Source organism: Trichomonas vaginalis, chromosome III (genome assembly GCF_026262505.1).
Source record: "Trichomonas vaginalis G3 chromosome III, whole genome shotgun sequence".
In the NCBI taxonomy this organism is placed as follows: domain Eukaryota; phylum Parabasalia; order Trichomonadida; family Trichomonadidae; genus Trichomonas; species Trichomonas vaginalis.
The window spans coordinates 2230539-2246977 of NC_067205.1; the positions used below are offsets into that span (position 1 = coordinate 2230539).

General features: G+C 35.1%; 12 protein-coding genes and 4 pseudogenes across 16 annotated transcripts, besides 3 other annotated features; 6 read left to right on the forward strand and 10 right to left on the reverse strand.

The window, feature by feature from the left end:
• Nucleotides 1-78: part of a mobile genetic element that runs on past the window's edge.
• A 573-nt stretch (nucleotides 79-651) lies between these two features.
• Nucleotides 652-16439: part of a mobile genetic element that runs on past the window's edge.
• On the forward strand, nucleotides 1431-1697 carry TVAGG3_0625720 (protein of unknown function, DUF4106 family; the record flags this gene model as incomplete). Its single annotated transcript, XM_051240549.1, has 1 exon — nucleotides 1431-1697. One exon carries the CDS (start codon nucleotides 1431-1433, stop codon nucleotides 1695-1697), a length of 267 nt encoding a protein of 88 aa, XP_051087136.1.
• Nucleotides 1730-2242, forward strand: TVAGG3_0625730 (uncharacterized protein; the record flags this gene model as incomplete). Its single annotated transcript, XM_051240550.1, has 1 exon — nucleotides 1730-2242. A coding segment is annotated over one exon (513 nt), but the record flags the coding sequence as incomplete, so codon positions are not given.
• Nucleotides 2607-2945, forward strand: TVAGG3_0625740 (protein of unknown function, DUF4106 family; the record flags this gene model as incomplete). Its single annotated transcript, XM_051240551.1, has 1 exon — nucleotides 2607-2945. A coding segment is annotated over one exon (339 nt), but the record flags the coding sequence as incomplete, so codon positions are not given.
• On the forward strand, nucleotides 5056-6289 carry TVAGG3_0625750 (annotated as a pseudogene). The gene has a single exon. A coding segment is annotated over exon 1 (1234 nt).
• On the forward strand, nucleotides 6325-6744 carry TVAGG3_0625760 (protein of unknown function, DUF4108 family; the record flags this gene model as incomplete). Its single annotated transcript, XM_001285793.2, has 1 exon — nucleotides 6325-6744. One exon carries the CDS (start codon nucleotides 6325-6327, stop codon nucleotides 6742-6744), a length of 420 nt encoding a protein of 139 aa, XP_001285794.2.
• TVAGG3_0625770 (uncharacterized protein) lies at nucleotides 6761-7213 on the reverse strand (the record flags this gene model as incomplete). Its single annotated transcript, XM_001290278.2, has 1 exon — nucleotides 6761-7213. The coding sequence occupies one exon, from the start codon at nucleotides 7211-7213 to the stop codon at nucleotides 6761-6763; it is 453 nt and encodes a 150-aa protein (XP_001290279.2).
• Nucleotides 7250-8122, forward strand: TVAGG3_0625780 (protein of unknown function, DUF4106 family; the record flags this gene model as incomplete). Its single annotated transcript, XM_001299403.1, has 1 exon — nucleotides 7250-8122. The coding sequence occupies one exon, from the start codon at nucleotides 7250-7252 to the stop codon at nucleotides 8120-8122; it is 873 nt and encodes a 290-aa protein (XP_001299404.1).
• TVAGG3_0625790 (uncharacterized protein) lies at nucleotides 8138-8557 on the reverse strand (the record flags this gene model as incomplete). Its single annotated transcript, XM_051240552.1, has 1 exon — nucleotides 8138-8557. One exon carries the CDS (start codon nucleotides 8555-8557, stop codon nucleotides 8138-8140), a length of 420 nt encoding a protein of 139 aa, XP_051087139.1.
• Nucleotides 9489-10274, reverse strand: TVAGG3_0625800 (annotated as a pseudogene). Its single transcript has one exon. A coding segment is annotated over exon 1 (786 nt).
• Nucleotides 10829-11167, reverse strand: TVAGG3_0625810 (uncharacterized protein; the record flags this gene model as incomplete). The annotated part of the gene is made up of 1 exon (XM_051240553.1): nucleotides 10829-11167. The coding sequence occupies one exon, from the start codon at nucleotides 11165-11167 to the stop codon at nucleotides 10829-10831; it is 339 nt and encodes a 112-aa protein (XP_051087140.1).
• On the reverse strand, nucleotides 12205-12842 carry TVAGG3_0625820 (uncharacterized protein; the record flags this gene model as incomplete). Its single annotated transcript, XM_051240554.1, has 1 exon — nucleotides 12205-12842. A coding segment is annotated over one exon (638 nt), but the record flags the coding sequence as incomplete, so codon positions are not given.
• Nucleotides 12993-13748, reverse strand: TVAGG3_0625830 (DNA/RNA polymerases family; the record flags this gene model as incomplete). Its single annotated transcript, XM_051240555.1, has 1 exon — nucleotides 12993-13748. A coding segment is annotated over one exon (756 nt), but the record flags the coding sequence as incomplete, so codon positions are not given.
• TVAGG3_0625840 lies at nucleotides 13775-14689 on the reverse strand (annotated as a pseudogene). The gene has a single exon. A coding segment is annotated over exon 1 (915 nt).
• TVAGG3_0625850 lies at nucleotides 15172-15742 on the reverse strand (annotated as a pseudogene). Its single transcript has one exon. A coding segment is annotated over exon 1 (571 nt).
• On the reverse strand, nucleotides 15761-15913 carry TVAGG3_0625860 (uncharacterized protein; the record flags this gene model as incomplete). Its single annotated transcript, XM_051240556.1, has 1 exon — nucleotides 15761-15913. The coding sequence occupies one exon, from the start codon at nucleotides 15911-15913 to the stop codon at nucleotides 15761-15763; it is 153 nt and encodes a 50-aa protein (XP_051087143.1).
• On the reverse strand, nucleotides 15933-16334 carry TVAGG3_0625870 (uncharacterized protein; the record flags this gene model as incomplete). Its single annotated transcript, XM_051240557.1, has 1 exon — nucleotides 15933-16334. The coding sequence occupies one exon, from the start codon at nucleotides 16332-16334 to the stop codon at nucleotides 15933-15935; it is 402 nt and encodes a 133-aa protein (XP_051087144.1).
• Nucleotides 16397-16439: part of a mobile genetic element that runs on past the window's edge.

A 16439-nucleotide genomic window follows, 5' to 3' on the forward strand; every position in this document is an offset into this window, starting at 1 on the left:
AGGGTAAGAGGTATATATTCATAATGTATACCTCTTACCCTTTCATTCCCTCGAGAAAGTTCAAAAACTTGGGTGCAAAATAATGAAAAAGTTGATTTGTGAATCATTGAAATATTAATGCTGTTATATATATATATCAGATGATATAAGATGATTTTTTAAATAAAAAATAAAATTTAATTTTTTAATTGTTAAAATAAGAATAGTAAGCTTGACAAGTAATTTAAGTTTTTGCTTTGTAAAGTTATTTGGTTGGCAAATGCATTGTGTCACTTTTTGTTTGAGTTCACTTTCCGTAATTTGTCTTATGATACTAACTTCACAGAACTAGATGAAGATTTGGAACAGCCGAAAAATCTTGACCCTCAACAAGTGTATGCGGAGAATATGGAATCTTTCCAAGAGTCTAAGAAAAATTCGGCTGACATAGTAGAAGAATATCGAAAAATGTTCGCCGACATACAAAAGACTCCAACATCAGATGAAAATATTCAGCATAGAATGGAAGTACTGAAAGAAAATGTACGCAAATACAATAATCCTTTTTACTTACGACCATATAACGTTCAATCTTTGGCTGAACTCGGTGAAAATAAAAGGTTAAATTTCAACAAAACATATAGAAATGAAACATTGTTTAAAGTTCATTCAGAACCTAACCAATATGGAAACAAACCTACTTTTGTTTCTGCAGACTATGGAACTACAATGAGATGGGGTCATAAAGCTAATCCGGATAGGTGGTTCATAAACTTACAACCTCAATTCCAAGAAGTTGTAGACGCAATGGAAGTGAATGGTGAACCAGATATAGCTGGTATTTTCAGCGCGGCTTTAATGCCATTGAAAGATATGAAAGATGCAGATATTTTGGACCAGTATGAAATGAACATGGCTGATGGAAATATAACACCTGACGTTCTAGAACATTTATCTCAAAGAACTACACAGAACCATAGAGATGGTATATTTAGTGAAGAGTTTAGAAAGAAAGTTAGGGAGAGAGAAGGAAGAGAACCTATTGTACATGACCTTGCAAACGAAAGTTTGCAAAATGTCATAAAAACTTACTTTGCAGACAATGAACCGAGAATGGATGAATATTTAAGAAAACTCAAATGGACAGTACCAAATGAAATGTTAGTATTGAAAAACATATTCCTTGACAAAATAAAACCAACTACAGAAATAAATGACGCAAGACTGAAACGTTGGGTAAAAGCTTTCCCATTCACAAAAGATATTATTGGTAACATGGAAAGAAAACCAGAATGGCTACAAAAACATATATTTGGAAACGAGCTTATTCCATATGGACAAGCTCTGTTTGAAGAGCTTGAACCGGAAACTCAGGAAAGAGTCATGCAACAATACGCGAAGACTCAAATACAAACTATGACAAAATCTTTCTAGGATATAGGTTACCTGAGATGGGCGACCAGAGCCCAAAGGCAAAAAGGACATGGGAAATTTACAACATACTAGGTGAACATGAGGCAAAGATGCAACAACTTGAAGCAGAGGGCAAGTTACCAAAAGCGACACCAAAGAAGAAGAGAAGAGTAGAACAAAGTGAAAGTAGTGAAGAAGTAACTTCATCTAGTGAAAGTAGTGGCAATGAAGGAAAAAGAAGAGTTAAAAACTCAGTCAGGAAGAAAGTAAAGCTTGGTCCGAGTGGGTTCTATTATGATATATAAATCCAACTATTCTATATTTTTACCCATATGAAATGTACGCCGCTCAGAATATAACGCCAACAGTTTTGGATGCCATGAACGGAAATGTTTCCGAATGGTATAACGAATGCGACAATGCCATTAGAAGGTCAGAAATAGTTCCTGGAACTTACGAATATACAACTGCTGTTTCTTATGGAAACGTAGGTGAGTTTGGAGAAGGTTCTTCAACAACAGTAGATATTGCTTGCGACAGGTTTCATATTATTTCTATTGACAACTCATTCTTATACGTGGAACAAGACATTGAAATAAAACCTTCTGCCAAGTTGTCTGACAAGAAAGGTTGCAATGGAATTTTCTATGTCGGATACCAATATGCTCCAGAAGTTTTCATGGGATATAAGATATATTCTAACTCTGACTTAGTTCAAACAGTAACATGGGCAAACTATGAATGGTTCGCTTTGAGAAACTCAGTACAACCACAAGCTAGAGAACAAACAGACCAGTATGCAACTATTGAGAAAATAAGAAGACTTGACCCTAACGTTCCAGGAGTTTATGTTAACCTTTCTGGACAAACTGCAGCAGCAGTAACCAAAGTAAAACTGAAACTTAGAGTTCCTTTGTCATCTTTCCTCATCTTCAGGTTTTTAAGATACTTGCCAAACTGGGCAGGAAAAATTTCTATTGAACTTACTCCAAGCAAAAATAACTTAGTCATTGCACCAACACAAGACCCATTCACTCTTACAGACGTAAAGGGAACAAATAAACGTCATTCGCCGAATTTTGCAAAGACAAAGTTGATAACCTCAACACTGAAGTAAACTATTATTTCAATGCTGCTGGAGATGCTTGGGACCAGTTAAGTTCACATGCGAACAGTTTGAATGCAAGAGAATAGAAAGCAGACTTGCCGTTTATATGTTGGACCCAGATATTTCAAATGCTTTAGCTGCCAAATATATTGCAGTTCCACTTATGTTCCCTATACACCAAATATCTGTCAAAGACTTTGCAGGTGAAGTTGGAAACCAAAATCCAGGAGCCGAAGGTGCAAGAACAGATATTGCTTTAACAACTGCAATGAAACATGCAGATACTATGTTTGTACTGTTCAGACGAACTATAAATGACTATTCTTGTTTCTACAACCCTGGTATTAAATATCATATAAACATAGATGGCAAATATTATCCAAGAGAAGAATATTCTACAGTTGAGGATATGAGGTCATACAACTTGACATTAGATGCTATGAACTTTAACAAACAACTTCACAACAACCATTAACCCTGAAATGCAAAGTTCTATTATGCCATATGTGAAAGTATGGACTCATACAGGAGGTCAAAAAACTCAATATACAAATGGAGACCGTTCAAACTTTTGGCTTGGCATTCCATTTGCTGACTCAGAAGACTTTATGGGTGGTATTTCAACTGTTGGTACTTCAAATACAATATACTGGTGACAGAGACGGTCCAGATGAATTGAAGCAAAGAAGTTTACAAAACCAATAGCACTTTTCACGGAAGATGCTCTTTTGAAGATTCGTTCGATGAAACCTGCTGGGGCTCCTCAGATTGGCATAACGACAGCTTCCATCGAGCAGATTTTGGCAGCAGGTCAGTAAGTTGTTCTTGAACTGACTTCTCTCCGTCAAATATTGACAGTACGCCAGTTTTGACATAATATTGTATTATAAACTTTCTTTAGTAATATCGGTAAGTTTTGAAGTTATATTTTTGTCTGCTTCAAGAACTTTCACCATTTCAGTTATACCAACTTTCTTTGCTTTATGAAAATATTTAGGTTCAGCAAAGACTGCTATTCTATAACATTTTCCATTGTTTGTGTAAAGAAACTATTCTGTCAATGTATTTGTATTGTTTGTGTGTGTAAACTTTGTTTGCTTCAATTCAATAAGATATCCGAATACGTCCATCTTTTTATTCTAAGTAAAATGTCATTTCCGAAAAATAGAAAGCGTAAGTGTTTCAAAAGGTTTAATGGCGGTGGCAGATGTGAAGTTAAATTCACCAAACTCAAACAAACAGTCAAAGTGTTTATTGTCAATGTCAAAGACAGAGATGTTGAAATGGGGAAACCATACGAAGACGAAGATGGTATAACAATTGTTCCTGTAAAAAACCAACATATCCTGAAGTTAGCAGAGACTTAAGTTCTGTTGCAGATATTCGAAACGACTACCAACAACTGAAAGACAAACTTCAAACTCAGGAGAAGATTTGTCAAGCTTTAAGTATAATGTTAAACTTGGTCGAACACAACCCTGTAAAAGTGAACTCATATGTCATTGCACCTCATGAAGTTTTGAAAGAACTATTGAAACTTTTGACAGAGGCAGACGATATAAAACATCAAAGAAATAGAACCCGACATTAGTTGCTGTGGGTTTCATATAATGCCATTGACAAGATATACGTTATGAAAGGAGGTGAAACGTTGAACTTAAAATATAGTTTTCCCAGACGTTATAAAAATATTTGACGACCACAACATTTCATTAAAGTTTATTTGCTAAGTAAATGGCAGAAGACATAATGGTTTATACTATTACGACTAAAAACCCTGAGTCATATAATTCTATAACAACAAACTTACAAAGTCCTCAAGGACGGTATTGTAAACTAACCTTAAACACAATGACGACTAAAGCCTGTTTTTGCTCTTTTGACACCAGAAGACTTTATTTTGTGAATGGTAAAAAATACTCCTTTGAAGATACTTACTCAGATATACCACCAACAGGTTTTGTTGACTTATTTAATACTTTAAGTACGGGTGTAACATGTGCTGCAACTAGAGCAGGTTTCATTATGTTTTGGATGTCCGACTGAGTTTACTATAAACGATATGAGCTATAATACAAAACTTATTTCTGGTTTTTACTACCAACAGTTTCCTATAACAGGAAAAAGGTTGTCATACAAGGAATGTCTATTCCATTGACATTAAGCACACCAATCTTATATATTGTTTCAAACTTAGGTTCAAAGTGTTATTCGAATGTCGACAGAAACTATTATGACCAAAAAGATACTTATGCGTATAAACAATACTTTCTCTGCTGGTTTGCCTATTGTTCATTCGAATGCAGAATTTTCAACCTTAGTGAACTCAAAACACTTTGGCAAGTATAACGTTGACATTAGTTGACGCAAACTTTGTTCCTGTAAAACTTTTATGTCCTATGTATTTGTCAATGACGGCAGAAAGTTTCGAATTGGAAGATGCAACTGGTGAAAGTATTGTATTACAAGAACAACTTCAACAACAAATAGCTCAAGAACAACAATGCAACAACAAAGTCAAGAATAAAAAAAATATTTTTTTTATTTTTATAAAAATGTACAGAATAGATGTTTCAGATTTTATGACTTCCAAGCATTCAGAAATATGTGTCCATTTCGAGACTATAACAAAGCAGTCGAGAATTTGAAACGTTTAGTCATTTATGTTGACTCTGCCCCAGAATGTTATGTCATGAAAGAATGGGATGTTGTCTTTAACAAACCAAGAGCAACAATAGTGTCTGAACAAGAATGTAGACAGAAACTTAAGAAAATAAAAGTCGTACAAGTTGGCATGAAGATGTTAGATGCTTGGGATATCTTATTGTCAAAGTTAGAAGATTTTTCAGTTCGTGTATAAAGTTTTATACACCTTCTCCAAACTTCTATTCTATCTTCACTGGATATAAATACGAACAAGTAGAATGGAAAACAGTATTATAGAAGCTTGGTTAGACCATGTCAAAGAAATTATATGCAATGGAAACGAAAAGTTTATGAGTATATCTTATGTTGGTTTGCAAACATCTTACAACATCCAAGTGCTAAAAATGAAACTGCTCTCATTATAATTGGAAAACAAGGAACAGGTAAGAACACATTTCTTTTACAGATATTTATGCAAACTGTTAGAAGGTTATTCGAATCCTAATATGACAAACTTAGAAAACATCTGTGGCAAGTTTAACTCCTCAATAGAGAATATGAAACTTATAGTTTGCAATGAACTTCAAAGTATAGATACAACAAAAGTTTTGAACTCAGATGCTTTGAAGAGTCTTATAACAGATAAAGTTGGAGTTTTTGAAAGAAAGTATAAAGACCAAAGAGTTTGTGAAAATGTTGCAAACTTCATTATGGTTTCAAACAATGCTGTTCCGATGAAGTTAGAAAGTTCTGACAGAAGATATGTAGTTGTCAGAACGTCAGATTCTCATATGCAAGATACAGAATATTTTTGACGACTTAGCAGAAACTTTGACATCTGACTTTTACAACCACTTGTTCTCATATTTCATGACATTAGATATTTCTAAGTTCAATCCAAGACAAATTCCACATACCGAAGAGAGACAAACATTGTTAGAAGCAAACAAGAGTGTATATGAACTGTTCATAGATGAAACTGACTTTGTGTCATTAGATGAAAGGTCATTGTACGATTCGTATAAACAATATTGTCAAGAATATGGTTATATGGCAGCTTCTAAACGTACATTCTTGGCAAATGTCAAAAGTCTTTTAGACGTACAGAATGGTGTATATACAAAGAAAATTTTTTCTGAGTAAATTTTAAAAAAAAATTTTTTTATCCGATAGAAAAGATGACGAAATTCATCTCAGTAAATAAGTACATGACAGAAGTCAAAGATAAGTTAGCTCCATTCGCATATTTGAATGTTTACTTCTACAATTTTGAAAAGTCTACATTTGACAAAATTTGGAACATTGCACCAGTTAAGTTTGCTGTTGTTAGAAAAAGTGGTGCAACTTTTGAAGACTTATACATTGACGGTATGTTGACAGTCAAAAAAAATTTTGACAGAAAGTTCTCAAAACTCGAAGAAGGTAAAGCATACAAACTTGTTATACCTTATGAACCAAAGAAAGCAGACGACTATGAATATTATGAGTCTAAGATAGTTGAAGTTCAAGGTAAGTTGGGTAAAAAGATTTTAGAGTCTAAGCCAGTGTTTACTCCTAAAGAGGAAGAGAACATTGACATTGACCCAGAAATGTTCTAAAAATAAAATTTTATTTTTACATGTCATATCTCCCCTTCTCTGGAACTGGTTCAGGTTCTTTCTTCTCTTCTTCTACTTTCTTTTCTTTCTTTTCTCTCTTCTTCTTTTCTGGTGGAGTTATGTCAAATTTGGCGCAACCATATTTATGTAAAAGTTCTTTGTCCTTTAATAGCTCATCTATTCTGTTTTCTATTTCATCTTCAAGAACAGCGCATGTGTCTTCTTTGCATTCTAAGAACTTTTGTTGGACTTCATCTTTCCAATCGGCGTCATCTCTGTCAACAAGTCTGTCATTGACAAATTTTAAGACTGCTCTTTGTAATGTTTTATGGTTCTTGTCATATTCCCAGAAACAGAACTTTAGAACAAATTCACCTTTCTTGTTTACACTATGTAAGATTTTATGGTCGACAGAAGTTTTGCTGTCAAAAAGTTTGTCTCGAATATAGATAGCGAAATCGCTAGACATTTTCTAAAAGATAAAAATTTTAATTTTTCTAAAAATATGTTAGAAAAAAAGTTTGCTGACATTGACAAGAAATTTGAGAATGTTTTAAACAAGAACAAGAGGAAGTTAGAAAATGCTCAGATAAAGCCTATACATGACAAGTTCTTATTTGCTCAGAATGGTATAACAGGTCTAATTGCACCACCTGGGTCGGGTAAGACTTTCACTTATCTTAAAATGGCTGCACAACAACAAGAACTAGATGAGAAGAACCCATTCTATGAGTTAGTTGTTATTTGTTGTACTTCTGGTCAATTTGACCAAACCGTCAATTCGTTCAAAGATATTATAAAGAAGTCTAAGTTAGTATGTATAAAGGATACTGAGTTGTTAGATTGGATAAAGAAGTACCAAAGAAGAGTTTTGAAGTATAATGCTATAAATGAGTATGTCAATTCGAAGTTTAAAGACCCAAATGAGGAAATGCAGAGAATATTAGAGAAGAAACACTTCAGAAACAAACAGAAAGAGATAGAATACATTTCGAAGAAATTGCAATCTTACGATTGGAAGACTTACCCTCATAGATGTCTTCTTATTTTAGATGATTTCGCCTCTCATCCTTTGTTAAAGAACAGAGAACAAGATATGTGTCGAATTCTTAAGAAGCTCAGACACTTTAACATCTCAGTTGTCATTTGTGTACAGACAGCCAAGAGTTTAAGTAAGGATGTTAAAAGAATACTTACTGACATGATACTTTTCCCCGGATTGTCCGAAGACGATTTCATGGAACTTATGAAAGAGTCCATGGCAGGTAAGTTTGACAGACATGAACTATGGGAGAAGTACAAAGTCATACAAGACCCTCATACTTCTTTCAGAATTCATATCTACGCAAACAAAGTTCAAATTGTAAAAAGTCAATAAAAATAAATGGTTCATCTACCCTACTTGTTTGAAGTTGTCAAAATACTCTGTTATTTTTTCTTTCAGTAGCGGTAAGTCTTCTTTGAAGGTAAGTATTGTACAACCTTTCATATCATAGTGTGTTTGAGGTAACGTATCTTGAACTATTTGTTTCACATCTTCATTTGGGGTCATTGAAATCGGTAAGTTTTCGCGATAGAACCAATTTCTGTCAGATTTGTAAATCTTAGCAAGGTCGTAAAAGCTTTTGTTGTTTCTTCTGACTAAATGCAACATAACCATATCTTTATCTTCTTCATTTTCCAACTCTTCAGTATAAATCATATACTTATAGTTCTTTTCCTTTCCTTTTGGTACCGAACGTGGTATTCTTTTCTGAATGCTTTTGTCTTTTGCTTCAATGACTTCATCTTTTGCATGAAGTTTCTTTTCCATCTCTTCACGTTCTTGTCTATGAATTTCGTCAAGAAGTCTGTAAATATACCAAGCATAACGAGGCGAAGCCCACATTGCAACAGCATTTACAAGAAGTCTATGTACATAATATCCTCTCAAACCGTTTGGCAATTTTTCACGGTTTTCATAGAATTTTGGCGACTGGGGTTTTTTACCTACTCGCTGTTCTTCACTGTTTTCAGAAAAAAGTATGTCTCGCTGTGCTTCGCTCAAAAGTTCTTGTGTGCTTTGGTTCCTAAACCAGTCTTTAGGAAGCTTAGTATCTGGTGCAAAACATGCTGTCAAAATACTTTGCATTTGGTACATATCGTCTTTGACCGAACGAATGAGACGGAGTTGTTTGTTAAACTGTATGTACTCGTATTCTTCATTTATAGCTTCATGGACTATAACTGTTGTTGTGTTCTCTGTTGTTGACATATCTGTCTTTACATACAAAATAAAAAAATAAATAAAAATAAAACTAACTTTATTTTTTCTATCTTAAGGAAATTCATGATTTTTGTGCTGAATTCAATAAAAATAATGTTTAGGTGAAGAGGTGAGATTTCACCTGTTTTTTCACCTCATTTCTACCCCAGTTATTTTATAAACGTTTCACATGGTAAACGTTATTTTTTAAATTTTGTGAAAACTCAACGGTTTGACACAAGCCATATGCCATTTTACTCAGAATTTTGTTGCTGAATTCAATAAAAATATATTTTAGGTGAAGAGGTGAGATTTCACCTCTTTTTTCACCTAATTTTTCACCTCAGTTATTTTATAAGCGTTTCACATGAATTGTACGATGTATATTTGAAATCCTAAACAGTTTTGTAGCTTCTATTTCTTCTTTTAGTACATCGAATGTTTTAACAATGCCGAAAGTTTCTTTATACTTCTTCTTGACGTCAGATAGAAGGAAATCTTCTGCTGTTGGATAGTTTTTGTTCAGAAATTCTAACATGTCCATTTATTTCTACCGGCTTCTCTGCTTCTTCTTTAAGTCTGCATAGTCGTTTCGCATTCTTTCTATCTCTTTGACGGAGTAGTTATATTTCCTCATTGCTGCTTTACATTTAGAACATCGCGGGTTCATTTTTGCGTTATATTCTGAAACCTTACCTGCTAAAACAACCAAGGCGTCAATGGTTTTTTTTAAATCTGAAGCAGTTGGTTTTATCTGTTCATGCCATACCTTACCTCTTCTATCTTTATCTCTTATCTGCCATACACATTTTGCAGCTAATGAAACAAAGTTGTCGTATGTCTTAAACTCCCCAGATTTATATATGTCAGAGATGTTCTTATATACCATGTCGCAATCTTTGTCCATAACTTTATGGTTGCAATGAAAACCAAGGAATTCATAGTTTACCTTACGAATGAACTTCTTTATTTCTACTGAGTCAGTTGCTTTGACTTCAATTTCATCGAATTCAGGAATAGTTAGTTTTTGCTGCTGAATTTCAGGTAGTTTAGGCAAATGGTCGATGAGGTCCTCCATTTCATAAAGATACTGTTCATTTGTTTCATCTTTCGCACTACAGTCTAAATTCCTTGTTAAAAGTTCCTGCTTTATCTTCTGGATTTCTGTTTCGAAAGTATATGAAGAAGGAATGAAGCTTTTCATTTCTACTAACATAGATGTTGGATTCATGACTAACGAGTTTGGTGCTGTAGTTTGAATTGTTGTTGTGCCGATTGTTGACATTTCTGTTCTTACATACAAAATAAAAAAATAAATAAAAATAAAACTAACTTTATTTTTTCTATCTTAAGGAAATTCATGAAAATTCAAGAGGGTGAAAAAACAGGTGAAAAAAGAGGTGAAATCTCACCTCTTCACCTAAATTATATTTTTGCTGAATTCAGCAACAAAATGAACGAGGTCAGGATGTATGTAAATACCTTTGAATTCATTTATAACGCCCTTAGTAAGCTCATAAAATGCTTGTTTTGAGGTCCAGCCACTTTTGGCTCCACCGTATTCTTTCAACCAAAACTCAAGAATTTCCTGCATGAATTTTGTATAAAAAGCAACCGTCTGAATTCCGGTGGTTGCTATATTCTTCACAAAATGCCTTATAATACTCTTCCCAGGACTTATTTTCCAACAACTTTCTAAAGTCTTTCCTAAACTGACTGACTGACTGACTGACGGCACAAAGTGGCTTAACGAAAACATTAATATATAAAATTCATGAAAATTCATGAGGGTGAAAAAACAGGTGAAAAAAGAGGTGAAATCTCACCTCTTCACCTAAATTATATTTTTTGGTCCGGGAACAACTTTCTCTCAATTGGAGCTGTAGCATACTCTTTGCGTAAGCGGTTCAGACCTTCTTCGAAGTCTTGGTCTCTCTTGGACTGAGATTGGAATTGGAATTGTTGGGGTGGAGCTTGCTGGAACATCCAAGGGTTGGGGAAGTAAGGCATAGGCTGAGGAGGGTAGTTCGGGAAGCCTTGTGGTGGGTAGTAACCTTGAGGTGGAAATTGGTAGTAATTCGGAGGTACTTGCTGGAACTGAGGTTGCTGAGGAGACTGTTGTGGTTCTTTAGGTTCCTCTGGTTTGGGAATGGACTCGGTTGGTGGGACGTCGGACATTCGTTTGTGGCTTAACCGTCGGACCACAACGATAAAAATCTCTGCTACTAGCAGTACTTTTACTGACAGTAGCAGTACTTTTTCTGACAGTAGCAGTACTTTTTCTGACAGTACCAGTACTTTTTCTGACAGTAGCAGTACTTTTTCTGACAGTACCAGTACTTTTTCTGACAGTAGCAGTACTTTATCGTCGAAAACCCTCTCAAATTTTCCTTTTTACTGACAGTAGCAGTTGTTTTACTGCTACTAGCAGTACTTTTACTGACAGTAGCAGTACTTTTACTGACAGTAGCAGTACTTTTTCTGACAGTAGCAGTACTTTTTCTGACAGTAGCAATGGTCGAGGTCGAACCTACCGACGAGGCAATTTACCTAATTGAAATTAACGAGCTTGTTAAAGACTTCCTCAGGCAGAATGTAAAAGGCAAGCTTGTTAACGGTTGGATAACGGGAAGGGCTGCCTTGAATCTCGAGACTTCGACTGGAATTCCAATTCAAATACCAGACGGGACAGCCTACGACGACATAAAGCAAGCAAAGAAGGAAGCCATTATAAAGTTCTTTGCCAAGCGTCCTTGGATACTACTTCCAAACAGAGAGAACCCTTTCCCAAGAATGAACCAAATTCTCAAGGGTCTCCTTCACTTCTCTGGTCAACCATTCTACATAACTACAGAAGGCGACATTCAGCCAGTTCAGTAAACATCTCATTTTAACTCACTTTTTTAATTTTTTGTGAAAGTGTCAAAAAATAAATTGTTTTCATGAGTTTTCTACGATGTTAGAAAAAATGTTATTTTCTAATATCTTCACATTCAATACTTTTTCAGCACTTTTCCGTAGTTATATATGAAAGACAATTCGAGATAAAAGTCATAGTACAATGGAATAATATGTTGCACACCATTTTTGTGAACCAAACTTGAAAGTCAGAGAAACTGTTACTAGGTGGTTCGTAGAATTTAGAAGCAAAGTCATAAAGGTCCTTACCAATACATAGAAAACTATTGTTGCTTGAACTGAAACTTGCATGACACATAACATTTTGAGGGTCAAACACGTTTCTATAAACCATCAAATCTGCTGGTGGAAGTATAAATTTAAATGGACCATCTGGTGGTAATGGTTCGTTCTGGTTTAGTAACCGAAGAAATTGTGCCCAAGAACGTTTGTCTACTTCCCAAAATAAAAACTCTGTATCTCTTGGAGGGTTAATTTCAATCTTTTGAAATGAAACGGTGGAGTTCATCTTGTCATATTCTAGTTTCAGATAGTATGTTCCATTTAGTAAAGAGTTGTATTTTTCTTGAAATTCCCAATAATATTTGTTCATTTGAGTTTGAAAGTCATCTAGAGTTTTCTCAAGACTTTCGTCTGAACGAACTGTAAAGATTCTCATTTCGTCAAATTTGTCTATTAGACCATCAGGACCTTCATACTGCCCATGAAAATATACTGCGAACATAAATGCGTTAGTTCTATTTGAAAACAAAACTCTTCTAAATCCTATTGCCTTTGCATCTGAAGGACTTTGAAGCCAACGAATTGGATAGTCAAACCTGTATGCTCGGGATGAAATTTCTTCATCTGAAATAGTCCTACCAGCATTTGTAAAGATATAGTCTAACGGTTTTGTATCTGCTACTTTTGTTCTTTGTTTTTCAACCTGAAGCATTTAATATATGTAAAAATATATTGTTTTAAAATGGTATGCCATTTCATATTTCTCATCTAACAAACAAGTTTCCCAACGGTCTTCTCCAACAAACTCAGCGTACATTTCAAATAAAATTTAAAAAATGTCACTTTTTTAAAAATAAATTTTTTATTTCATGCAATGTTTTATTTCTGTGCCGTCTTTAAGTATGCCCCAATATTTCCTTTTCGATATTACATGAACTTCGGAAAATACCTTATCTAGCTTAAAACAGCCCATCTTTTCACCGACCATTCCCATTTCAATGAGTTTGTTGTATCCTTCTTCGTTCGTCATGAGTGCGTCAATGTTCTCATAGTAAACCTTGACTTTCGATTTGACTTCGGAGAAGAATTTGTTGTACTCGTCAAGTACTGCCTTTGCGAACTGAGGGTAAGACCAATGTTCGACAATAGGTTTTAATGTGGTTACTAAGCCATTTTGACCTTGAGTGAATTCGTACTTCAAAACAAAAGGAGAAAACCTTTCAATAAAGTTGTCGACCTTCTCATAATGTTTACTCTTCATCTCTTGAGGTTTCTTAATGGAATATCCCCATGTCGAATTCATAAGCAATTTGAGTGTCATTGCAAGTTTGGGGTTTGAAGCTTTCCTAATATCATACAGTTGTTGTATGACTTTTCCAACTGTATAGTTCCTTCCCGGGAACTCACTATCTTCGTTTGGAATTCCAGTCGGAATATATTGGACAAACCTCATGTATGCAGCGTTAAGGTCGACATAGTATATCTTTTCATCTGAGTCGAACTTGTCGCAACCAATTGGTCCAGTTTGTGGAAATTCAAGTGAGTCTCTTATCTTCTGAGAAACTTCTCCTGTTATCTCATAAACATCGTCGAAGCAACCTGTTTCATATAAAACCTTCTGACCTAACTCAGATGCTCTCCAATACAATTTGACGTCAATTGGATGTCTCAATGGAAGTTTGTTTATAGCATCTTGAAGTTCTTGCAACCTCATTGGAAGTTCTTCTGGTTCAGGTTGGTATCCGAACATACCAACCCCTTGTGGAACTGTGTACTTCTTTTGTACTAGAACTTTGTCTGGAACAACTTTTGGTCTTGCTAACAATGAAAAGTTTGTTTCGTCTTTTGGTACAAAAGTTTCTGTCAGCTTGTCATCTGGAATTGGTTCCAACAAACCTTTCTCGAAAAGAATGTTTACAGCTCTGACAATGTTGCACTTACTTTTACCAAAGAATGGGTTTGTAAGACTTTCGTTCAACATGAAGTGGTTGTGGACAATTACAATCTTCAACCATGATAAGTCTTTGTCAACAACATAGTCGTCATGTGAAGAACCTTTAGCTGTAGGTATGTTGACTCGGATATTGACATTTGCCAACGGTGCAATTTTTGCCAATTGACCTCTGAGAATGTACCTTGTCTTCACACATGACTCAAGATACTTCATCTTCTCATCTGTAACAAGACCAGAGTTCCTGAGACATGTAAGAATACAAGGTTCATTAACAATTGTTTCAATTGAATTGTAAATTCCATACCTTGTCAAGTCAATGTCAGACTTATTTATGAACGGGAAGTATCCAGCATGTTGTCTGACTGCTTGAGGGTTAGGTTGGTACCATTCGAACTTGACACTTGCAATTCCTTCAATTGCATTCAAAATGTCTGAGTCGGAGTCAACCATTTGTTCTCTCTTTGTAGTCTTGAAAGCGTCAAGAAGTTTTGCGGCTGTTTGTTCATTGCCATGTGCATAGTAAATGTGACCATCCAAATCTGTTATGGTCAATCTGAGATTGTGTCCTTTCTATTTCCGTCTTGAATTGCAGCAAGTACTCCCATGAAGCCTTCTTTGTCTTTCCTTCGTCAAAGTTTACTGTAAAGGTTCGACCAGATGTAATTTGACTTCTAACTTCACGATACTTTTCATATGCATATCTTGTTCTTTCCATGGGAGCATGTGCGTCTTCACCTTTCCTTTTTTCCTCTCAAAGGATGCAATTGTTCGTCATGTTTCCAGTAGAATCTGCAAAGCCGTCGTGTCCTTCAACTTGAGGTTCACTAACATCGAAAGGCATGTCCATAAGACGTTCTCTTCTTCTAACCTCTCTAGTCTGTTTGGATAATTGGCACGTGCTGTTTCCAAATCCATTTCGTAGCGAAGACCAGACAATTTGTCATAGACTTTTATGGGTCTTCCCTTCCTATATTTAAAATTCTTCGAAACTCTCCAACCATATTTTGTAACTCTGCTTTTATTCTAGCAGACTTTTCTGTCCATTCTTATGGGGCATTTTATAAATAAAAAAAATATTTTTTTTTCTTTACTTTACATAACCGCCTGCTGTCATAAGTCTTTGACGCCAAACCATACCAGCTAATGAAGGTTGACTTGGTTTAGTTTGGAAACTAAACTTTGGTTTTGGTTTATCTTCAGTTTTTGGTTTTTCTTCTTCTATCGGTTTTTCGTCACTTTTCGGTTCCTCTGACTTTACTTCACTTGCAGGAACAGTTGTGTCGTCAACATCTTCATAAATATCATATGCCATTTGTTTTTGTTTTCCTTTCAACTTTTTGTTTTGTTGTAAAGTTTAGAATATTTCGACTCTAAGTCAATGAGATGTTCTATAATGAACTGTTGGTCAGTGAAGTAAACTTTTCCATCTGTTGTCTCGAAAGCTCCTTCAGACTTCAATATTTTATTTGTGAGAGTCTGTTTCTTTTTGAGATACTAGCCGTTCCATTTCTATGAAAAGTGACTTTATAGTTAATTCCAGACATGGGCACTTTCTATTATTGAATTTTCCTCTTCATCTGTAAGTTCTTTGACAGGTTTTGACAATGGTTCTGAACTGTTTGTGGTGTCAAATCTACCGTTTCAACTTCTTCGGTCATTTCATCTCAGTAAAAAATTTAGTTTGGTTTGTTTTCAACTGGTTGTTTAGGTTTTTTAAGTCGGTCTAAAACTTCCTGAGGTATAGGAAGAACTTTACAAACACGTGGTGTAAATGCTGGAAGCCGACAAATCCATCTTGAACTCATTTGTCTCAATGCTGCATTGTTCATTTCATCTCAATAAAAAACTTTACATTCCCCACGTTTGAGGCGGTTGAGGTTGGTTATTGTTTACCCACTGTTGTGCATGGTTATATCCTCTGTTAAAGAATCTTTCACCTTGGTCCATATAGTGTCCTGCTTGGTTATAGTAGTCATTTGCTTTGTTATAATAGTTTCCTGCTTGTCTTCCTACATTGTCCATCCATCCTTGAACTTTTCCTCTTGTTTCAGGATTTGGAATAAGATTTGTTGCATCTCGTGCTACATCCCAACCTTTCTGTACAGTTTGTATAATAGGTTGTGCTTTCTCTTTAAGTATACCTAATGTACTCAAAATCTTCCTTCCAACTCCAAATACACCTTTGGCTATTGTTCCCACTGCGGGCAAAAATCTAGATGCGACTCCTGCTAATGCGCCAAATAAACCCATTTCTTATAGGGTAAAAAATGACGAATCCAAACAAGGACCCCTATGTTTCTAAAGCGACAAAGTCTCGTAAACGAAAAAGGGGATTTGACGGAGTCAAATCCCCGC